General features: G+C 41.7%; 1 protein-coding gene across 5 annotated transcripts in view; it reads right to left on the bottom strand.

Moving 5' to 3' along the window:
• LOC100194664 (Vps20-associated 1 like 1) overlaps positions 1-25,265 on the bottom strand; it is a 42,285-nt gene that overhangs the window by 7,403 nt on the left and 9,617 nt on the right. For all 5 annotated transcript variants that reach the window (XM_014204698.2, XM_014204699.2, XM_014204700.2 and 2 more), the window contains 4 exon segments: positions 19,125-19,219; positions 12,504-12,631; positions 5,414-5,489; positions 4,077-4,188 (listed from right to left, as the gene is read on the bottom strand). In XM_014204698.2, the coding sequence (XP_014060173.1) occupies positions 4,077-4,188; positions 5,414-5,489; positions 12,504-12,631; positions 19,125-19,219 (411 nt within the window).

Below are 25,265 nucleotides of genomic sequence, written 5' to 3'. Positions count from 1 at the left end.
TTGGCTGAGATGAATTAGAGATGGCCACTTTGGGGCAATGTGCCAAGTGCCGACATACTGCTCAAACGGAACGATGTGAACACTAAGTTGTGGAGAAACATACCAGGCATTAAGCCTAAGTTTTCTTATGCAAAGATGAAACCTAAGATTGAAAGAGAAGTACTTGAGTAATGACAACATATAAAAGACTAAACATATTTGACTTTAAAAGACTTGTTTTTGTCTGAATAGACTTCAAAAAGTGTCAAGTGTTTTGTGTGTACTGAACTTCAATTGGCTTAACAGGAAAAGGTTATCCACTCAGTCTTTGAGCTGCGATATACACCATATGTTTCTAAAGCACAGTGAGCCAAATCCCAGAAGAACAAGCTTAAATCCTGTAATGCAGAGAGAAAAAAAAAGAGGAAATTCCATTTCATGGGTATGGCGCCTGTTTTTTTAGACTCATTAAAAGTAATACTACGCGCCAAACATATTTTGGAGTGACCAGATTTCATTTAAAGAAAATATTAACCTCAAACATATTTTCAGAGATTAAAAATATTACATTGTATGTGCCTACATGTGCTATATTTGACACCACTTTGGACATAGATCCCTAACCTCCATAAAATGACATTATGAAAAACAGACCTCAACACATTTTCATAGATGTTTCTGTGTCAGTCTTAAAACCATTTCCTCTGCCAATATTTGTGTTTCTCTAGCATATTGTTCCGTTTTCCCCCAGACTCGAGGTGAAATAATATGGCTGGGGGAGGCTAACACAAATAAACCGTCTAGGCTTATGTGACAACGTCGGCATTTGTCGTGGTGCGAAAGGCCGTTAGTCTACGGGAAGACCCAGAGGATTGAGGTGGCTAATTGGAGGGAGTAGGCCACATGAGGATGGGGAGGCCTGGTCCCAGAACATCTCTCTGAGATATGGAGAACTATGGAGCTGTGTAACCGGAACCGGGTATTTTCCCTGCAGACACTCTCCTTGCTCTGCTCTGGTCACTCACAGCCCAGCTCTGCACAGCCTCAGCCTCACACACTGAGCAGCATTGTATCCTACTTACTTACAGAGGGGGGATCTTGATTGCTCCGAGATAAAACCCCCCTACCTCGCTCCTCTCTTTGGATCAGATGAAACTCCCACGATTAGAGCCACGTGAGAGAGACAGACAGTAAAGATAAAGTCTCACATTATGTCTGAATCAGTGAAAGGAGCAGAGACAGGAGCTGTAGTTGAGTGTTTCGCCAATGGCCCACTTAATCTTGATTTGTGCCAATAACAGTTGGGAGTGATGGGCGTTTTAAATGGGTGTTGACAGCGACTCTAGCACAAGGGCTTGGTTCAGTCTGACCCAATAAATGGCCAGCAGGGTGAAAGAATGCACAGGGATAATGAGTGACAGAGACTGTGAAGAAGCGATCGTAAACAGATGGAAAGATTTTATCGAATGCAAGTCTCGAGGCTCGGAATGATGCCTTGTGCATAGGACAGACAATCCCAAAGACTGAAAGGATATGCATTCAATTCAGTCCTGCAGTCACAGCCCAGTGATACACTGCATAGAAACTTTCCTCCTCGTAATGACACTCCGAAATGATATATCAGTATCTCTACTTGCACATTCATCTTCTGCACATCTACCATTCCAGTGTTTAATTGCTATATTGTAATTACTTCACCACCATGGCCTATTTATTGTCTTAACTTTCCTCATTTGCACTCACACTGTACATAGACTTTTTGTTTTCTTTTGTTCTACTGTATTATTGACTGTATGTTTTGTTTATTCCATGTGTAACTCTGTGTTGTTGTATGTGTCGAATTGCTACGCTTTATCTTGGCCAGGTCGCAAATGAGAACTTGTTCTCAACTAGCCTACCTGGTTAAATAAAGGTGAAATAAAAAATAAAAAATATATATATTTTAAACCAATAATAAGATTCAAACAAAGTAGCCGCAAGGCAATTTTTGTGCTGCTTCTTATCAGAGTTGAGCTGGTGACAGTCTTCTACTTGGCCAAAAGGACAACTCTCAAACATGGCAGATGATGGATAATGTAATTGATTGGCAACTGCAGAGGTACTGAATGTTCTGAATGTTCTAATCCTAATGATAGCCTCAAAAAGACACTTCAGCACATTGATGCCCTGTGAGAAAACGTTGACCGTATTTGTAGCTTGTGAAGTTGAATTGGAGTTAAACTCTACTTTCCATGCTTTGCCCTGAACACATTGCTTATTTGAGATGTGACCTTATTTTTCGTGAAATGTTAAGGAATCAAATACGTCTGTACTAGTTTCCATCGTTTGGTGGCATGGCTACAAAACAAGCGTGCCTTCACTGACTGGACTGGACTTGTGGGCAACATGGCAAGCAGCTTGCACTTGTTTGTTCTGCCTCTGGCTCACTCTTCCATTGGGACAGGGTTCAGCACCACGGTTGAGGCCTGGGGAAAATATGCTAATCAACAAAGTTGCTTCCTATTGGCTCTCTGTCATTTCAACAGTGTTTTCCTCCATTCCGTTCCCCTTGCTAATCATCTCTTCCTCCTTGGAAGTGGAAAGTCAAGCAAATATGTATCTGAGACAATGCAGTCACTGTGGGCCCTAAACAAAGCAAGATTTATTCCCACACGTAGGTTTCAATAACCTACTAAACAGGTCAAATATAAGACAATAAAACCAATAAAAATGTCAAAATGGCTATGAATCTAAAATAAGCTAATAGAAAAATCTGAAAATCTATCCCATATCAAAATACAGTAAAAACAATCAAGAGCAAAAAGGCCAAAATCCCAAAATGAACACCCAAAGTACAGTCTCTGCTCATCATTGTAACACGTGCTATTTTATTTTCCATTTACACTCTGTTTTCATGTAATAATGAGCAACGGACCACCCTCTTCCTGAGTTTTTTGACAGACATGTGGAAACAGTGAGATGCAGTGATAAGATCCTGATGTGTGTGGACTGAGTTAGACTCAATACGAGGGAGAGGAGAGAGTATGATATCAGCTTTTTCTTGGCAATGTTACACATCAGTGGGAATAACCATGCATGATGTCACCACTTACAGAGGGAGGCCCACATTCAAAACAGGCGGAGAGGGAGGGAGGGACGTTACTCTCCCCACACAAAGAGATGAACTACACCAGAAAGTAGGCTGTGTCTAAAACTAGCCTTCAGACAGTCATACTGTAACTTCTATACATTTGTGTGGCTAAAACAAAAGAGATGAAATAGGTGACAGACCAGCCGCATGTTGATTTAGAGACCCTGTCCCCATAGTTTCAGTCTGAGTGCAGGTTGGGTCGCAGTAGAGTGGAGGGCTCCAGAGATGACTTCATCGCTGACACGTGGTGCTCAGGTCAAAACGTACTGTATCACGCCCAGCAGATGTTCGGAGAGGAGCACAGTGATCTAACCGCGCCATGCTCTGCTTCATATCACACTCTAACCGGTGGTTAGGAGGGTCCCCCGGCCCTGTCCACCACAGGCAACATCCGTCCCGCCTGGCCGACCACTCAGTTCTAAGTCTGAGATGTTGTTACTCTGGGAGTCTTGGTCTCTAAAGGGTGTTAAAATGTACGCTGACAGACACACATGGGCCCTCACACACAAACCAACATAAGACTGACGTATGTAACACAATAATACACACTCATTTTAAGACTGTTCTTAGCCAGTGGATGTCAGCCGCAACCTTCAATCCAAAGGTTTAGTAACATATACTTCTTACACCACAGCCACGGGGTAAAACTACCTACCCTGGGCCCTTCCTGACCCTCTAAGGATAAGGGGTTGAAAAAAAAAAAAAAATCATTAAACAAATATCAGCTCTCTCTCACACACAAACACACACAAACACACACAAAGCCACTGCGAGCCCCCGCTGCTGCACTCTCAGACTTGATAAGGCACACAATGACGGCCAACCTTTACTGACTGAAGCAGCACGTCACCCAGACGGAGGAAAGCGGGTCTAAAAGGTTCCTGAAGGAAAGGCCAGGAGAAGAGGTATTTTCTTAACAGGTCATAGTTTGTTTGGGTGGCTGTGCTGATAGAATATCAGTCCTTACCATATGTTTCCTCTTCATAGCCAGCAGGGCCAGCCTGTGGGGTTTCACCACTCTTCAGACAGTTGTGGATGTAAGTGGCCTTCCATCTCGCATACTTCCTGTGCTGGATGTTCTGAAAAAGGGTGAGGAGAGAGGGAGGTGGTGGTGAATAACACAGAAATAATCAAGATAAGAGAAGTGAATTAAAAGCAATTAGATAAACAATGGCGACTGGAGGAAAAGGGCTTATGATACGACTGTTTTAATTTTCCTTTGGTTTACGGTGGAGGGATGGGGACAAGGTGAAGAAATTGCTGTGGTTTCTAACACCAAGGTCACGAAATTCATTAGAAGTTCTATGGACCTCATTTAAAAGTTCCCTCCTTGGTAATCTTATCTGTGGATGAATTAACTGGAAATTCTTTGGAGGAGCTAGTGAAAAACTTCACTAAAGTACAGATTGACTTTAGTCAACAAGCAAATCCAGGTAGTTTCTGATTTACCACAATGAATTCAATTAGATGACTATCAGTCATAGGCACAGGGTCGCAGACGTAATTGCACGGTACAATGAAAACTAAAAGTCAAGTAACTTCTAAAGCAACTAACACTATCATAATTCTAATCTAATCTACCCCTGGAGATAACAATATACTAGACCTGAGAGAAGGTTTGGGACTGATGATAGCTACGATTTAACAGGCTCACATACAATCTGAAGAAGCTCTCTAGATCACCATCCACTAAAAAAGTTTTGTCCCTCCTCTCTCTGGTGCTGAAATGTCCCTTTTTTTTGGTAAGAAATCCAATCTCCCACAATGCATTGTGACGTGCTTTGTATAAAAACGTATCTCCAGTAATCAGCGAGTGGGGGACTCTGAGGCGCCATTGTCTGGGTTAGTGTTACAGAGAGAATGCTCCGTGTTAAAGCAGCCTGTCCAATGAGCTTTCTACAGAGGGAAAATGCCTGGCCCTTAGGGGGGAGAGAGCAGCCATTCAATGAAACATTGTCTGTCATCTGCCACAGTACATCTGCAGCAATGGAGACCCATGGAGATGCTTTAAAAAAGGCCTCTGCTGCGGAGATATAGTCGGTCTAGTTGTCTACTGTCCTGGAGAGTCTATACGTTACAGTGTTCACTATTTTCCCCCTCTTATTCTTTCCATGTCTTGGATTTTTTATGGTTTTGAGAGCAGCTGTGGACCGATGGAAATGTGGATAGCCAGTTCATAATACTTCAGACACATTCACACAGTGTAAATGTATTAATGTGCTGAAATAAAAATGTAGATGTATTTACAATATAGTCTATAGGGCCTATAGGGTCGTATAAGGGTATTCCATATTGATGACTTACCTCCTCCGATAACTCGCCAAAAACTGACAGGACATCTAACAAAAGGCTAGATGTGTAGAAGGACTTAATCATATTCCTGCAAAGACAGACAAATATATATTTTTTACATTTTAAAATTCATCACACTGTTGGATTCTTAATTAAAGCATTCTGAAGCCATTAAACTCAAGTGTTGAAAACCTGCCAGCCAATTGTGACAAATGTCTACAACAAGAAATGCTGCTTCACAGAACATGGATAATTCAATAATTCTCAAATAAACTCAGCAAAAAAAGAAACTTCCCTTTTTTAGGACCCTGTCTTTCAAAGATAATTTGTAAAAATCAAAATAACTTCACAGATCGTCATTGTAAAGGGTTTAAACACTGTTTCCCATGCTTGTTCAATGAACCAAACAATTAATGAACATGCACCTGTGGAACGGTCATTAAGACACAAACAGCTTACAGAAGGTAGGCAATTAAGGTCACAGTTCTGAAAACTTAGGACACTAAAAAGAGGCCTTTCTACTGACTCTGAAAAACACCAAAAGACATCTGCGTGAACGTGCCTTAGGCATGCTGCAAGGAGGCACGAGGACTGCAGATGTGGCCAGGGCAATAAATTGCAATGTCTGTACTGTGAGACGCCTAAGACAGCGCTACAGGAAGACAGGACGGACAGCTGATCGTCCTCACAGTGGCAGACCACGTGTAATAACACCTGCACAGGATCAGTACATCCGAACATCACACCTGCGGGACAGGTACAAGACGGCAACAACAACTGCCCGTGTTACACCAGGAACGCACAATCCCTCCATCAGTGCTCAGACTGTCCGCAATAGGCTGAGAGAGGCTGGACTGAGGGCTTGTAGGCCTGTTGTAAGGCAGGTCCTCACCAGACATCACCGGCAACAACGTCGCCTATGGGCACAAACCCACCGTCGCTGGTCCAGACAGGACTGACAAAAAGTGCTCTTCACTGACGAGTCGCGGTTTTGTCTCACATGGGGTGATGGTCGGATTCGCGTTTATCGTCAAAGGAATGAGCGTTACACCGAGGCCTGTACTGGAGCGGGATCGATTTGGAGGTGGAGAGTCCGTCATGGTCTGGGGGCGGTGTGTCACAGCATCATCGGACTGAGCTTGTTGTCATTGCAGGCAATCTCAACGCTGTGCATTACAGGGAAGACATCCTCCTCCCTCATGTGGTACCCTTCCTGCAGGCTCATCCTGACATGATCCTCCAGCATGACAATGCCACCAGCCATACTGCTCGTTCTGTGCGTGATTTCCTGCAAGACAGGAATGTCAGTGTTCTGCCATGGCCAGCGAAGAGCCCAGATCTCAATCCCATTGAGCACGTTTGAGACATGTTGGATCAGAGGGTGAGGGCTAGGGCCATTACCCCCAGAAATGTCCGGGAACTTGCAGGTGCCTTGGTGGAAGAGCGGGGTAACATCTCACAGCAAGAACTGGCAAATCTGGTGCAGTCCATGAGGAGGAGACGCACTGCAGTACTTAATTCAGCTGGTGGCCACACCAGATACTGACTGTTACTTTTGACCCCCCCCCCTCCCCCCCTTTGTTCAGGGACACATTATTCAATTTCTGTTAGTCACATGTCTGTGGAACTTGTTCAGTTTATGTCTCAGTTGTTGAATCTCGTTATGTTCATATAAATATTTACACATGTTAAGTTTGCTGAAAATAACCACAGTTGACAGTGAGAGGATGATTCTTTTTTTGCTGAGTTTATGTGGGTTTGTCTCTTATGTGGTTGCATGATAATTGGATCCAAGGATCCAAACAGGTCCAGAATGACTAAACTAACTGTCTTGGGATTCAAATAGCAAACTATTTGCCCTGATACAACATTAGTCATGACACTAAGAGAGAGGACTGTGGGTCTGGAGCTAGAGTTCAGAGAGGACACCATTTGTGGGCATTCAGTGTAGATCACACGAGCGGAACCAGGGAAGGTAAACATGTCATAAAATCCCACAGCTGGTTCCAGAAAGCATAAAAACAGGGATGTAAAAAAACACAGAAACATAGGGGCTTGCTTTCTAGGGGCTTCCAGTCCAGAGGTGTGTCATGTCAATGTAAGCCTTGTATTGGAGCCGAACAGAGCAGTGCAGAGTGGAAAGTAGACCAATGTATTGAAAAGCTGAAGGAAGTTTCTTATTTCAGGGTTAGTTCCCATAAACATTCAACTCTGCACCTCCACACATAACATAACATTTATGGCTTGTTTATATAGGTCCAGTTTCTTGTAAATCAATACTTTTTGTGCCGGAGTAGAATATTAATATAGCCTAATTCTCGTAATACAGATATGTATTTTGAAAGTTTTTCCCAAATGTGGTTCTACATAGAACTGATGGCACCAGTTTCACTACAGACAGAAATTATGACAATCTATCCATCCATATACCCATCCATTCCTATATACAGTGCATTTGGAAAGTATTCAGACCCCTTGACTTTTTCCACATTGTTACATTACAGCCTTATTTTAAAATGTATTAATTTGGTTCCCCCCCCCTCAATCTACATACAATACCCCATTATGACAAAGCAAAAACAGTTAAAAAAAATGAACAAAAAACCTGGAAATATCACATTTACATAAGTATTCAGACCCTATACTCTGTACTTTGTTGAAGCACCTTTGGCAGCGATTACAGCCTTGATTGTTCTTGGGTATGACGCTACAAGCTTGGCACACCTGTATTTGGGGAGTTTCTCCCATTCTTCTCTGCAGATCCTCTCAAGCTCTTTCAGATTGGATGGGGAGCGTTGCTGCACAGCGGTTTTCAGGTCTCTCCAGAGATGTTCGATCGGGTTCAAGTCTGGGCCACTCAAGGACATTCAAAGACTTATCCCGAAGCCACTCCTGCATTGTCTTTGCTGTGTGCTTTGGGTCGTTGTCTTGTTGGAAGGTGAACCTTTACCCCAGTCAGGTCCTGAGCGCTCTGGAGTACGTTTTCATCAAGGATCTCTCGGTTCCATTCATCTTTCCCTCGATCCTGACTAGTCTCCCAGTCACTATCGCTGACAAACTTCCCCAAAACATGATGCTGCCACCACCATGCTTCACCGTAGAGATGATGCCAGGTTTCCTCCAGAAGTGACACTTGCCATTCAGGCCAAAGAGTTCAATTTTGGTTTCATCAGACCAGAGAATCTTGTTTCTCATGGTCTGAGAGTCCTTTAGGTGCCTTCCGTCTGGCCATTGTACCATAAAGACTGTTGGAAAGGCATTCCAAGTGACTACCTCATGAAGCTGGTTGAGAGAACACCAAGAGTGTGCAAAGCTGTCATCAAGGCAAAGGGTGGCTACTTTGAAGAATCTCAAAAATAAAACACGTTTTTGGTTATTACATTATTCCATGTGTTATTTCATAGTTTTGATATCTTCACTATTATTCTACAATGTAGAAAATAGTAAAAATAAAGAAAAACCCTGGAATGAGTAGGTGTGTCCAAACTTTTGACTGGTTCTGTCTGTATATACACAGATTAGATTAATAGATTAGATTAAAAGATGAGAGAGAGAGTCGAGAGAGAGAGTCGAGAGAGAGAGAGTCGAGAGAGAGAGTCGAGAGAGAGAGTCGAGAGAGAGTCGAGAGAGAGAGAGAGAGAGAGAGAGATAGAGAGACACACACATACACATTGACCTTAAGTGCATTCAATTATTAGACACTGGGTTCATTTAATGTCTTCAATTTCCTATAAAAACACATTTTGTGAGCCTGAAACCATACTGCGTCAATATACAGTGTAGAGCAGCCACTCTGTCTGTGGCCATCATTAATCCAGGCTGACCACATTTCATCCATTCCCATTTAATGGACGGCTTCTCTAAAAACCAGTCCTGCACAGCGCCGTGGAAACCATCCTGATGTCTGGGACAATCACAGTAAATGCCTCCACACCGGCTCACTTAAACCTGAGGTTAATTAAGATCGGATTCAGTGAGAGGACGATTCAAGGCCAGACCGCTACTTCTGCAGACCTAACTGAAGGTTGTGCAATGTTTTTGTGGGTTTGTTGTTCATCTCACTGTGGTGTTGTGGAAAGCCTGTTGACAAATGGAGACCCAGGCCTATTGCAGATTGTTCAACTCTGCCCATTTCTCAGCTGTACACATCTGATGTACGTCGTTGGCATTTGGTGTCATGTCGCAGAGGGTGGGGAAGGGGAAGTAAATGTGAAAACAGGAAGAGCTGAAACACCATGGAGGTTCATTTACAGCACATTCCAGCCTATATTCTCAACACAAGTGTGCGCTTTCATGGCTTTTATCTGGCTGTTCAGCACATTGGACAGGAACTGGGCCTGCCTCAGGCTATTTACATGCATTATGTCAAAGGCTCTGGACAGAGATCCTCACAAGAACTCAGCTATGAGATATTTTATCTCACCCCACTTTCATGCACTGTATTTCTTTTCAATATGAGGAAACAATCTTTCACTGGAACAGATGGATTTGAAAACACTTATTTTTTTTTACAACTGACCTGAGCTTAATTCTGAAAGATATGTCAACACTGGTAACCTCGTCCCCAGGCTTAATTGACACCGTACTGTATATAGAGCCTGGTAACACTGTGCTTCAAAGTGGAAGTTGAAAGGGTGTAGTACAAAGTTACAGTTGCATTAGATGTGACTATGAACAATTTAGAAAATCACCTAGCAAAATGAATGTATTACATTGACCATATTATTTAGAAATTGATTCGGAGTTCGGACATATAAAGTATAAATGTGAAAAATATTTCCAGATGCATACTTTGAGATTTTCCAAACTCACTTATTTGTTTAAATCACTTGCGCTGCCCGCTTTGAAGTCCACAATGTACAGTAGGGGGAGGTTCTAAGGGTTATGCTAGATGGTAATGGACTGTGAGATCAGCCAATTAAAACCAGCAGTTGTTTCATCCACTTCTGCCATAGGCTTTCTTTCAAGTTCCATTCTGAGGCGTTGTGAAACCAGACGGTTCGACAGAGAAAGAGCCAGCTGGTGGACGAGATTAACACTGGTACTGACAAGATTTTAAGCCTTTGAAATTCAAACCCATAACTGGACAGAAACATAATAGGATAAAAGTCCAATGCATGTTAAATTATTTCCCTTTTATACTCAATGGATTCCCTAAAATACGTGACCATGCTGTTATTCCTGCAATTACCACCATTTAAGACTAGACTAAGTTATGTACACACTTAATGGCAATCAACAGATGAAAAAAAACACACATTTTTAAAAATGATGCATTTAGGGAAGCTACTTTTGTTTCATCAAAAGTTCACTTGTTGAGAACAGGATATGAATCATCAGAACCGTCGATTTTTCTTGCAACTCAAGTGATGAGTGAGTTTAATGAGGCTTTAATAAAAACATTGCTTGTTGCTTAGAAACAAATAAGCGGATTAGTGAAAACTTGTCAGCTTAAAATATGGGAGCAACGTTTTTAAAATCTAAATTGCTACCTTGCACAGGATGAATGGGGGAGAGAGACATATGCAAAACGGATTGTCTTTAATTAGACCTGCTAAACTAACATTTTCAACTTCTCTCCAGTGTTCAGGACTGTGGCTGGCACTATATCTGGGGCTTGGAGTCACCACATAGGAGACAACATCCTGTACGCCAGGGTTCTCCAACCTTTTCTAGCATGAGAGCTCCTTATAAATTGGCACATTATTTTCTTCCCCTCTCCACTGCAACTCTTCCCCAGGTTTTTTCCTGTCAATATACCTGGTAAGATCTGTGTTTTTGTCCCCCACATTTCTGTTTTATATTTTCCCAAATTATGTTCTCAGTTACATTTTTGCTGGTTTTAGATGATTAAAAAAATAAAATTCACTCTTAAAATGTCAATTGTTCATAGATAAAAAAAATAAATAGGATGTTGAGTCCATGTCAACGCTTAAATTCTTTTTAGGTCTGGAAGAAAACTAACACATTTAGATTTGTTGGTGTAATTCCCCTTTTTAATTGGTCATCTGGCCCTTTATTGCGCATCTAGCGAGAGAAGAATGTGTGTCTAATGTGCCGGTCTAGTGATGGCTCTGTACTGCTGCTCATTTCATGCCAAAGTTTGCAAATAACAAATAATACATACAAATGATATACTTCTGCCAGGTAAGCCTACTTTGCAGTTAACATTTAATTGAGAAGGTTTTGAGGAAGTATCTCTGTCAACCCACAGGACGGTTATCACATCAACTGGCTACACGTGGAGTGAGACACGTGGAGTGAGACACACAGACACAGGCAATATTGCTGGAAATTAATTGGCACGTTTTGTGTTAGGTTTGGCTTTTTAAACCAGTAGTGGCTAACTAGGGGTGGAATAACGTCAATGTTGCGTTGATTAGAATGGTAGCTTTGCGGATACTTCTGAGATTCGTTTACGACAGTTTGCAGTGAAACACATGAACATTGCATGAACTTTCAGAATTGTTTGGCGAGCTACTCATACGTGGGCTGCGAGTTACTGGTAGCTCGCGATTGACCTGTTGTAAACTTCTGCTGTACGCATTAGTGTTGATTGTGGTTCCTGAAGTAATGGGAGTGCTGCTGTGTAAAACAGGGCTGTTATCTCTCACAGGCAGTGGAGCTGCTCCAGTCCAGACCCGGACTGCATAAATGGAGACCCTGGCTGGCCTGGCACCCACAGTTTATGGAAGACTCTGCTTTACTGTCCAGTCCTGCTGATGTTGTCAGTACCCACAACACACTCACAATGCCAGCCAGACCTGTAACGCTACACCTGAATGGCCAATAGGAATCATCTGGCCCCTGTGGCAATATATTCACACAGACATGGCTTTGTTGCTAATTTTAGACTCTGGACTGGACTCCATGTGCAAAAGCAACAGTGTGATTATTTTGTGTCGTGGTTCAGTGAAAGGAAATGGTAATCATGAGGGCTTACGTATTGGAACCAGAAGAAGATGAAAAAAAACCTACATTGGAACCAGTCCATTACCATGCTGAAATTCAAGAGGCAGGGAGCGGCCTGCAGCTACAGTACAGCAGGCTGACTCTACACAAGCTACGCGGGTAGTAATGGTGAGTGAAGACATAGCCTTACTTGTGGAATCTTCCTGACCGATCCTCGTTGTCAGCATAGAGGAACATTTTTAAGGCATAGTTTTCGATGTGCGCATTGCCGACAACTTCATGGGTGATTGAATCACTGTCAGTCAGCTCCTTCTTCATCTGAAAAACACAACAGCATCAAATCACACCACTATGTCCTGCAGGCAGGCACATCCAAACTGAAAAACCACAGGCTCTAAGTGGCAAACATTTTTCAAAAGGCAAATAAATCAATACAGAGTAGTTTGGAAACGCACATTCACTACTTTTTCAGGTGTTAGAGTGTCTTCAGAAAGTATTCACAACCCTGGACTTTTTCCACATTTTTGTTGTGTTACAGCCTGAATTTAAACTAGATTAAATTGAGATTATTTGTCACTGGCCTACAGACAATACCCCATAAATGTCAAAGTGGAATTACGTTTTTCGAATATTTTGTAAATGAATTAAACATTTAAACTATTCAACCCCTTTGTTATGGCAAGTCTATATAAGTTCAGGAGTAAAAATGTAATTAAGTCACATAATAAGTTGCATGTTTAACATGATTTTTGAATGACAACCTCATCTCTGTACCCCACATATACAATTATTTGTAAGGATCCTCAGGTCGAGCAGTGAACTTCAAACACAGATTCAACCACTAAGACTCTTTGAGCATGGTGATGTTATTAATTACACTTTGGATGGTGCATCAATTCACCCAGTCACTACAAAGATATAGGCGTCCTTCCCAACTCAGTTGCCGGAGAGGAAGGAAAACACTCAGGGATTTCACCATGAGGCCAATTGTGACTTACAACAGTTAGAGTTTAATGGCTGTGATAGGAGAAAACTGAGGATGGATCAACAACATTGTAGTTACTCCACAATACTAACCTAATTGATAGGTTGAAAAGAAGGAAGCCTGTAAAGAATATAAATATTCCTAAACATGCACCCTGTTTACAATAAGGCACTAAAGTAATACTGCAAAAAATGTGTCAAAGCAATTGACTTTTTGTCCTGAATATAAAGTGTTCTGTTTGGGGCAAATCCAATACAAGGTATTACTGAGGACCACTATATATTTTCAAGCATAGTGGTGGCTGCATCATGTTATGGGTACGTTTGTCATCGTTAAGGACTGGGTAGTGTTACAGGATAAAAAAGAAACGGAATGGAGCTAAGCACAGGCAAAATCCTAGAGGAAAACCTGGTTCAGTCTGCTTTCCATCAGACACTGGGAGATTAATTCACCCTTTAGCAGAACAATAACCTAAAACACAAGGCCAAATCTACACTGGTGTCGCTTACCAAGACAACATTTAATGTTTTTACTTAACTCTACTTGAACATGTATGGAAAGACCTGAATATGGTTGTCTAGCAATGATCAACATCCAATTTATTAGAGCTTGAATGATTTTGAAAAATTCAGATTTTTTTTTTTAAAAGGGCCAATGTTGCGCAATCCAGGTGTGGGAAGTTCTTAGAGACTTACCCAGAAAGACTCAGAGATGTAAATCACGTATTGACTCAGAGATGTGAATACTTATGTTAATGAGATATTTCATTCTCAAATGTGCAAACATTTCTAAAAACATGTTTTCACTTTGTCATTACGGGGTGTGTAGATGGGTGAGAAAGAAACAATCCATTTTGAGTTCAGGCTGTAACAACAAAATGTGGAATAAATCAAGGGGTATGAATACTTTCTGAAGGCACTGTAAATCTTTCAACTGACACAAAGTGCTCCTCCTAGATTCCTGGATGCTGAACAGCACACACAGACGCAGTGCATACATAAAGGGAGCCTGTGTACTGTTCTGTGCATGGACCGTGTGACAAATCTGCAATGGCTGTGTTTTTTTTCAGAGAAGTGAGGCTTTCCATGTGTGACTCATTGATTCCTGGGATGCAGCAGAGAGCACACACTTTAATTCCACTCCAGAACACTCTTATAATTAATAGAGTATAGCATGGTGGGGTGGAGGGTCTCTGGAGACGCACCAACAGATAATAACATGGACAATAACCAAGGGATGGTTTTACCACACTCATTTCAACAACGCTGGACAATAAACCTTGTACAGAAGACCACTAGTAAACCACTGACCAAAAGGACATTGGATTTCCCCGGAAACATCAAAGCCAGTGGCCAAGAACTGGCACTTAACTTTATTACACCTCTCTTACATGGCAATGAGTCATCTATGACAATACCAGTGACTTTAAAACTTAAGTCATTCTTCTCTACCCTAATTGTGATTGGGTAGTGTTGTCAAGTTGATTTTGTCTACATCCTTATATGTTCAACCCGTTTGCCCCTGACAAGTTAAATGATTGCTGTGTCTTAATGCTATTGTGTCTTAATGGTTTGTAGTGGCCAGTGCCCAAAAATGCATCCGCAAAGCTCACTTACTGCGGCGGAGGCAGCCTCTCTCTGAGATGTTACAGTCTGCTAGAGAGCGTCAGGTTTCCTTGTAAAATCAGTAAAGCAAATAATACTGGTTACATTTCAACAGGTGGACTCTGCTCTTCTGAATGGACGTACTGTTCACGTTTTAATGAAATCTCAACCTATCCTTAAGGCAATACACAGCACAGTACATCACTTGTGCTAAAGTGTAGCGGAGGACTTTAAAACCAACTTGGAAGGAAGCATGCCGACTTTATAGAAAGAAGAGTCAAGGATCAAACTCCTAATTAAATCAAAGGATTCAGTTTGGATCACACCACCACTCTGGGTTCTCTAGAAATCCATGTGGTACTAGAACAGCTTTAAAAAACACAATTTCCCATAGTTCAGGACAACATTTCCATGAAGGGCCGCTTCTTCTTTGATGGTGTGAGTGACATGTCTTGTAGGGTTTTCTTTAAGACGCTTGAAAAGGGCTAACAGACCAGAGCTAGACCTATTGACACTCTTGTAGAGGGACTGTAGGAGAACAAAAACAAAAACAGCCAGTGCATTGAAGTGACTGGGCATGCAATGTTGAAGACGCCCAATGCTGCGATCAGGAAAACAACAACAGCCGTTTCCATGAAACCGTTGCCCATTACTGTATAGCCTAACTACTGGCAATATCTTCCACCAGACCTTTCTTGCCTAATCCACTGCTCTAAGAAAGCTAATTAAACGATGCAGGGAACGAGCCAAGATTGCTTCTACCCCGGCCCAAACAGCAATCAGCAGCCTGAGTGATGGCACTCAGCCAGCCATACTGGTCAATATGCTGAGGGCTGGGCTGCGGGCACGATTAAGCTTTTCAATGCCAGAACAAAATACCGATTGTCATCTTAATTATCCATTCTCTGCTCAAAATAACAATAATGGGTTGTTTGTTTACCTAGAAATGTGTGGCTTTAGTGGAAATTAAACTGTCATTTGGTGAAATGAGAAAGTTCCACATGGTGTGGTGTAAGATTTCTGTTTCTTCAGTTTCATACCCCGCATCCACTTCTGGAATGAAATGAAAGTCTTCCTTACTCATTTTCCCATGATTAGGGAGGAAACATAAAACAATGATTCCACATTCACTTCCAGAAATATCATACAAGGCGCAAGACAAGTTTTACAATCTGTACCGAGTCCATATTGACCTAATTTGCGATAGTGGGTTAAAAGTTAAACGTGTATTTCATGGTTTCTTCACCACCTTTTTAAAAGCCCTTTAGACCGGATGTATCCACTGGGGCTGGCTAAGACATCCCGTTGCTGTGACATTTAATGAATCTTACTACAGCAACAGTAAAACCTGGCTCAGGGGACAAGAAATCCCAGGGCTTTCTTTAATTGGTTCCAAAATGTCTATAAAAATCCCTGGGCACAGGAGCAAACAGCATCCCGAGGTTGCTTCCTGCTCCCCATTTTAGAGGAACACCATAAACCCTGTCTTTTGAACTCTGATGTGAATACAGTGCTCTCAAAACGTTGGGGTCACCACATTTCTCAAAGGAAACCATTTAAAAAGATAGAATAGCTGTTCAGAAATTGCACTTTTTTCATAATTACGTAAATAGATGATATAACAGTTCATTTTTACATGAGAATGTATTGGTTTATTATTGGAGCTTCCTTTCCACGACATCTCACAAACATTCTTCAATGAAGGATGTACATATCAAAGAGTGAATGTTTGACAGAGAATAGATAAAGAGAACATTAATCGTCATATGCCAAATCTTAGTTTTCATGCGACTCAACCACCTATGGTGCATTAAAACCTTTTTTGAAAATCTCTAGGAAAATATATGGTGATCTGGTATTACAATAAAAAGCAGAGCTTGAAACTTCAAGTAGATATTATGCATTTTTCATTACATTTCACAATTGCACTCAAAGGATTTCTGAAGTACATTTCTGAAGGAATTCATTATTCAAAACATACAGTGCATTCGGAAAGTATTCTGACCCCTTGACGTTTTCCACATTTTGTTACATTACAGCCTTATTCTAAAATTGATTCAATGTTTTCCCCCTCCCCCTTATCAATCTACACACAATACCCCATAATGACAAAGCAAAAACAGGTTTTAAGAAGTTTTTGCAAATGTGATATTTCTGTTTTTTTTATTTTTATATACATTTACATAAGTATTCAGACCCTTTACTCAGTACTTTGTTGAAGCACCTCTGGCAGCGATTACAGCCTCAACTTCTTGGGTAGGACGCTACAAGCTTGGCACACCTGTATTTGGGGAGTTTCTCCCATTCTTTCTGCAGATCCTCTCAAGCTCTGTCAGGTTGGATGTGGAGCATCGCGGTACAGCTATTTTCAGGTCTCTCCAAAGATGTTCGATCGGGTTTAAGTCCGGGCCCTGGCTGGGCCACTCAAGGACATTGAGACTTGTCCCGAAGCCTCTCCTATTTTGTCTTGGCTCTGTGCTCTGGAGCAGGTTTTCATCAAGGATCACTCTGTACATTGCTCCGTTCATCTTTCCCTCGATCCTGACTAGTCTCCCAGTCCCTGTCACTGAAAAACACCCCCACAGCATGATACTGCCACCACTATGCTTCACCGTAGTGATGGTGCCAGGTTTCCTCCAGACGTGACGCTTGGTATTCAGGCCAAAAATTTAATCTCGGTTTCATCAGGCCATAGAACCTTGTTTCCAGAGTCTTTAGGTGCCCTTTGCCAAACTCCAAGCGGGCTGTCATGTGCCTTTTTCTGAGGAGTGGCTTCCGTCTGACCACTCTACCATAAAAGGCCTGATTGGTGGAGTGCTGCAGAGATGGTTGTCTTTCTGGAAAGTTCTCCCATCTTCACAGAGGAACTCCAGAGCTCTGTCAGAGTGACCATCGAGTTCTTGGTCATCTCCCTGACCAAGGCCCTTCTGCCCCTGATTGCTCAGTTTTGCCGGGCGGCCAGCTCTAGGAAGTCTTGGTGGTTTGTTCTGGGGACCTTCAATGCTGCACAAATGTTTTGGTAACCTTCCCCAGATCTGTGCCTCGAGACAGTACTGTCTCAGAGCTCTACGGAGAATTCCGTCGACCTCATGGCTTGATTTTTGTTCTGACATGCACTGTCAACTGTGAGACCTTATATACACAGGTGTGTGCCTTTCCAAATCATGTCCAATCAATAGAATTTACCACAGGTGGACTCCAATCAAGTTGTAGAAACATCTCAAGGATGATCAATTGAAACAGGATGCATCTGAGCTCAATTTTGAGTCTCATAATAAAGGGTCTGAATACTTATGTAAATAAGGTATTTGTTGTTGTTTTTTAATATATACACATTTGCATTTCTAAAAACCAGTTTTAGCCTTGGCATTATGGGGTATTGTGTGTAGATTGATGAGGGGGAAAAAAACATTTCATCCATTGTAAATTCCATAACTTACCTAAGCTTTGACTAAATGCGTGAGCCGACTTTCTCAAAAATTCCAAATTGTCCTTCGATAACTTTTAAAAGTTTACCTAATCAAATTTTGAGCTACATTATTTATTTTAGAGAGATGTGAATACCTGATGGAAAAGCTAAATCATAACTGCTAGACATTTGGCATCTGAAATAAAACATTTGGCATTCACCTTTTGAGAACATTGCGAATGTGAATCAAGGAATTCATCTTCAAATTGGATTACACAGCAATGACTGTACATTACAGATGTTTAGTTGAATCAAAGAGTATCTCACTCCTATAATTGAAAATGAGGTGCAGACATTTCAATCATGTCTGCAGAACTCAACCATGGGAGACTGCCACTGCTGTTAATGGCCTTTCTGTGAGGCAGTGCCATAATCCACTTCTGAAGGGAAATTGAATCTGCTAGAAGGCCTGTCCCTGACTAGCTTTGAAAAAAAGTTAAATGCCAATACTCCTAAAGAGCTCTTAGCAGCTAGGATGGGTTTGAAGATATTCATTACTAGAGTTCCCCAACAGACATAAGTGGTGTGATAAGTTTTACTTAGTGGATATTTGTACAGAGTTGAGGAACTAGATAGCATTATCCATCTAGCCTACCTCACATTCTAGTGTTTAGTGCATTATGATATCTGACCAAAAATCTATTAAATCAACAAATAATAATGTGAATACAATGGGACAATAGTAGATAGACTTGTTCTACTGTGAGCAAACCTGTTTAAACATTGCAAATTGTAGGCTAGCTGATATCTTACCGTTTCTAACTGGTCCATCAGTTTCACAAGAAACTTCCGACATTCTGGGGTTTTGCTGTCCAGTTTCATTCCCGTCTGCATGGCATAAAGCCGACCTGACAGAGAAGGAAACAGGTATCACTATTTAAATCTCAGAGCAATGCGTCACTGGTGATGCTTCATGTTTCACTGAAAATGTTTCTACAATATCAAAATGTCAACACCCTCTGGTTCCCAGATCTGATCATCTGTCAAGTATTTCATTTTAGATTTTTGGTTATCGTAGATGTTTTAAGATTAAAACACCAAGTTGATATGGTAAGAGCAAAAGTGGACTGGGTACATTGTTCTGTATGTTATGTGGAGGAAAGAAATCCAAAATGTGTTTTTGCGTTCACGATGAGGTCTTTCAAATTAAAAGTACCCTAATAAATTTGTCCAGCATGCAGTCTGAGAACCTCTAGAAATAGGCCTTACTAGTTTCTTAAAACTTGAGCCTTACTTGATTGTTTTCACATTCTTCTGTTAGTTATGCCACTCACTTTGGGTGAAATTATTCATCCTCTCAACAGTGCAAGTCTGTGAAAGAGGCTGTGTAAATATTAGCATTATTGCGGTTGTCTCCTTAGCATTGTACCACTGAGCACATAACAGCCTGGATACACAGTCTTGGCTCTCATGTATTTAAAAACACACTGTCCGTCCACCCTCTCCTCCATGTTGCCAGATCCTTGCATGCTTCAATTGTATGCATCCAGGCTCCGGACCATTAGCGCCCTTCTCTCAGTTTTCAGAGATTTAAAACATGCGCACACCCAGACATCTGGTGAAGGATAGTCCCATGAGCCTTAACGTCTTCGCTGTGTGCAACTTTTGGACGCACACTGAATGTTTGAGTCGTCACTGCCAAGTCCAACAACTCTGGGCTTACAGCTGTTTCGAGTGCTGCAGTTTCCAACCAACAAAGAACTGTCTAAGTTCAGGTCCTCTTTTTTGGACTTGGTGGGAGACGTGTGTGTGTGGGGGGGGCTCGGATGGTTGAAGGGTTGAAGGCAGCTCTCGGGGAACTGTGGGGTGATCTTGGAGAGTTGGTGGCCTGGCGCTTGGGAGCTTGGACCGGTGGCCGATAGGTCGCTGGTTCGGGTCCCCGTTTTTGACCTTGTGAGAGATCTGCCCACTTGCCCTTGGGCAGGGCGTTGACCCTGGTTGGTCCTGTGGGTCGCTCTGGATGGGAGTCTGTTAGATGACTGAATGTAATGTAAATGTTGGGCGGCTTCACTGCAAGTAGATTGTATGTTTTAATATTCCATAAAAAATAATAAAGCAAATAACATATAGGAGGATAAAAAGACAGACAACATGACTGTCAAAAAGAGGGAAGACACCTGGGTCGTTTTATGCAATATATTTAATGGATTGACAGATTAAAGAGAAGAGGGACACAAATCAGATGAAGGCGTGCTGGAAAAACTTAAAAGCCAAAAAGGATGTGGCAGAGGAGAGGGTGGGGGTTATTTCAGACCGGAGGGAGACATCCATCCAAGGGAATTGATCCTCTCCCCCAGAAGATATGCAAGATGATTCCCCAGCATTCTGACCCTCTCCTTAACCCTTATGATGATGAAGGACAACTCGACCCACCAATATTTAGTAAGCATAAATAACTGGTATGACTCAACGACTATAATGCATGTTTTCACTAACGTTAATGCTACTTCACTACAATATCATTATCAGTCCCGTTAGAGCATGTTGCCTAACATCATCATTTGTACCAAGGCTGGGCCTACCATAAACCCCAATTAAATCTACTGCAGATTGAGGTCCTGAATTTACAAAAAGAGCTACTGCAAATTCAGGAACAACCAAATTGACAGTTCTATTCACACGTGATACATGAATGAAGATGTGGGAAGTGACACCTATGACTACAGGTGTTGGATCTTAATTTGATCAACCGGTTGCAGAAATTGGTCAAATTAAGATCCTACATATGTAGGCTGTAGAACAATAATACAAAACAATACTTGGAAGAAGCCAGTGAGAAAACGAGTATAACCAGAAAAGGGTAGAATAAAAAGCAGAATACTGACTGCTTTGAATGTGTAGTCTAGAGCCTGAGGTGTGAGGCTCTGAGTCCCTGAAGGACTTCAGTCAGAGCCTTAATAATGTGCCGTCTCCAACCGGGAGAGAACAACAAATCGCTCCAGCTGTAGTTCAAAGTCATTAGCTAGACAAAGTAAGGCAGGCAAATGGACTCTGCTTACCCAGAACCCATGTAGGTGTCCTCCTCTCTAATGAAGATAACACCTTTCACCACCCACACATTTGCAATTTAAATGAACACAGGTAGATGGATGCTGCTGTCCCAAAGGAAATTAAAAGGTGTGCCACTAGAACAGCTTGTAGCCTATACCCTGTCTAGCCAAGGAACATGGAACAAGGGTCTGCCATTCTTCAAAGAGTGACCATGCAATTTACTAAGCAGGGGATCATAGAATAGGCTACACCAAACCATGAGCAAGCACAATATTTCAGCTAATGTTTGTTACCAAAATGACAATGTAAAGTACTGTATTTTATTGAGCTCTTCAGTAAGACCAGTGATGCACTTGTCATTCTGACCTATAAGTTTTGACAACTACCTGGCCAACTGTCTTTGCCTCAAATGCAACAGGCTTCTATAGACCTGCCTGTGAGCTGAAGAGGCCAGAACGTAGGCAAGCCAACATCAGCTTCCATTTCAGCAGCACATCAATAGGCCTTTTAGTCAAATAAAATATTCAGTTAGACTAAATCAGCAAAAGTCACATTTCCAGTCAGTACATTGTAAAACACGGTGATTCCCAGCAGAAAATAAAAAAGCAAATATGCCCAGCTGGGAGTGCTCTAGGTAAGGCAAAAATACAGTGGGTTAATTTAAATAAAGGCACCTGTCTTTGATACAAGGCTGCTCTCAGTATGAAGCCTATGAGTGGGCAAAATTAAATGTTTTACTGTAAATGTCAATGTTTACAGACCAAGGAATTCAGTAATCATTCTTGTCCAGATGAACAGTGATAGGTATGAGGCAGTGAGGAAGTAACAGATAGCTTACAGTGCATTGGAAAGTATACAGACCTTCACTTTTTCCACATTTTGTTACGTTACAGCCTTGTTCTAAAATTGATTAAATACATTTTTCCTCATCAATCTACCCACAATACCCAAAAAGGACAAAACGAAAACAGTTTATTAAAAATAAAAAACAGAAATACCTTATTTACATAAGTATTCAGACCCTTTTTTTTTAATGAGACTCGAAATTGAGCTCAGGTGCACCGTGTTTCCATTGATCATCCTTGAGATGTTTATACAACTTGGAGTCCACCTGTCGTAAATTAAATTGATTGAACATGGATTTGGAAAGGCAGACACCTGTCTATATAAGGTCCCACAGTTGACAGTACATGTCACAGCAAAAACCAAGTCATGAGGTCGAATGAATTGTCCGTAGAGCACCGAGACAGGATTGTGTCGAGGCACAGATTAGGGGAAGGGTACCAAAAAATATCTGCAGCATTGAAGGTCCCCAAGAACACAGTGGTCGCCATCATTCTTAAATGGAAGAAGTTTGGAACCACCAAGACTCTTCCTAGAGCTGGCCACCCGGCCAAACTGAGCAATCAAGGGAGAAGGGCCTTAGTCAGGGAGGTGACCAGGAACCCGATGGTCACTCTGACAGAGCTCCAGAGTTCTTCTGTGGAGATGGGAGAACCTCCCAGAATGACAACCATCTCTGCAGCACTCCACCAATCATGGTAGAGTGGCCAGACGGAAGCCACTCCTCAGTAAAAGGCACATGACAGCCCGCTAGGAGTTTGCCAAAAGGCACCTAAAGGACTCTCAGACCATGAGAAACAAGATTAAGTGGTCTGATGAAACGAACACTTTGGACTGAATGCCAAGCATCACGTCTGGAGGAAACCCGGCCCTATCCCTAGGATGAAGCATGCTGATGGGATGTTTTTCAGCGGTAGGGACTGCAAGACTGGTCAGGATCGAGGGACAGATGAACGGAGCAAAGTACAGAGAGATCCTTGATGAAAACTTGCTCCAGAGCGCTCAGGACCTCAGACTGGGGCGAAGGTTCATCTTCCAACAGGACAACGACCCTAAGCAAACAGCCACAATGCAGGAGTGGCTTGGGGACAAGTCAATGTCCTTGAGTGGCCCAGCCAGAGCCCGGACATGAACCCGATCGAAAATCTCTGGAAAGACCTGAAAATAGAGGTGCAGAGACGCTCCACATCCAACCTGACAGAGCTCGAGAGGATCTGCAGAGAAGAATGGGAGAAACTCCCCAAATACAGGTGTGCCAAGCGTGTAGCATCTTACCCAAGGAGACTAGATGCTGTAATCGCTTCCAAAGGTGCTTAAACAAAATACTGAGTAAAAGGTCTGAATACTTTTTTTATTTATTTAACTAGGCAAATGTGATATTTCAGGTTTTTAAAGATGTAAGCATTTGCAAACACCTTTTTCTGCTTTGTCATTATGGGGTATTATGTGTAGATTGATGAGGGAAAGAAAATATTTTATCAATTTTAGAATAAGGCTGTAACGTAACAAAATGTGGAAAAAGTGAAGAGGTCTGAATACTTTCCGAATGCACTTCAAGTCTGTTTCAATTATAAATGAGACAATCTAGGCTAAATTCCGCATTCAAGGCGGCTATATTACACGGCCTAAAAGAGTGAGAAAATACATATATTTCTTTGTTTCTCAAGTTTCTGACAGCAGTACCCCACCTGGAATGCCATCATAGTGTATGGCCGGTTGAATGCGGCTGCATTAAAAATGAACAAGGAAAAGCCTGGGGCTGGAACCAAAATGCCAGACTGGGCCTGTTAAATGGTTATCTCCATCTCTCCAACGATAACACTGACTCAATTCAAATGACAATTGAACATAAAACCCCGGAAGGACACGGGTTAAGGTCACCAACTTATGAGACAGAAGCAGAACATAATAATACAGTCACTACTTTAAGGTTACTGAAGGCATTCAATTTGATTCTATTCAGTTCAGTTTAGATAGACAATATTTAATATGCGCACCATAATTACATGTATTGTTAATGGGCTTCACCCTCTATCATCTATCAAAACAAAGCATGTCAAAAAACAGGAGAATATTAATAATTGAGAACACTGTTCAAAGTTTAGGGGGAAAGAAATCACTGTCTTTAACTACAGACAATGGCAAGCTGAGAATGAAAATGTCTCGCAAAACTATGCCAAAGTACGCCTGTCGATATTTCCTAAACAGTTAACCACAACCAAAGCCATGGGGATCAATTTGCTCATATGATGTTGGTCACAGCACATCACAGTGGGAACCCACAATCTCATCCTTTGTCAAGCCATTACGCTCATACAGCTTAACATCCAATTTTCCTCCCGTGAAACAATGCTACACTGAGACCATTCACGATACAAGGCCATGAAAATAAAAAACATAATTCAACTGTACTTCAGGGGGAAAAAATGATTTTGCCATAGGCAGAACTTTTTGTGCGAGTGTGTTGAGTAAGGGAACAACATGGACGGCCAGAGTGGTTACAGTATTCTCTCACAAGTTTTTGGAAATCATCTCTCGCCCAGACTGAGATGAAGGAGAAGGACAAACTACAGTGTCCAATGATATGTTTTCTTAAAAAGGTAACACAAAAATAGACAGTCAGCAGCAGTCATTCGTCCTCTAGCCTACTTTGATTACATATAAATATGGAATGCAGCTTAAAAGGATAACTCTTTTCATTAGTCCATTGTTGACATAGTCACAAAATGTTTTGCTTGTCAGCAATCAAGTTGTCAAGATATTTAAACTGTCAAAATACAGAAATCATCCCTGTGTGATGCACTATGTGGCCAATTTTCCCGGGATCAGTGTCCTCTACTGTAGACAGTTGTCTTCGAAGAGAATGTTCAATAATACTTCGCAATCTTACAAGCAGCCATTTAATATTTTTCCCCTACAACGGTTCTTTCACAGAAACAGGAGGATGGTAGTTGAAACACAACTATGTAGGCCTACACTAAGACATCCTTGTCAATATATCTTGAAGCAACAAAACCGCCTATAACATTAGGTCAATAATCTTTCGGGTTCCAGAAATAT

The sequence above is a fragment of the Salmo salar genome, chromosome ssa06 (genome assembly GCF_905237065.1).
Source record: "Salmo salar chromosome ssa06, Ssal_v3.1, whole genome shotgun sequence".
NCBI classification, from domain to species: Eukaryota; Metazoa; Chordata; class Actinopteri; order Salmoniformes; family Salmonidae; genus Salmo; species Salmo salar.
This window is presented reverse-complemented; position numbering and strand designations above follow the sequence as displayed.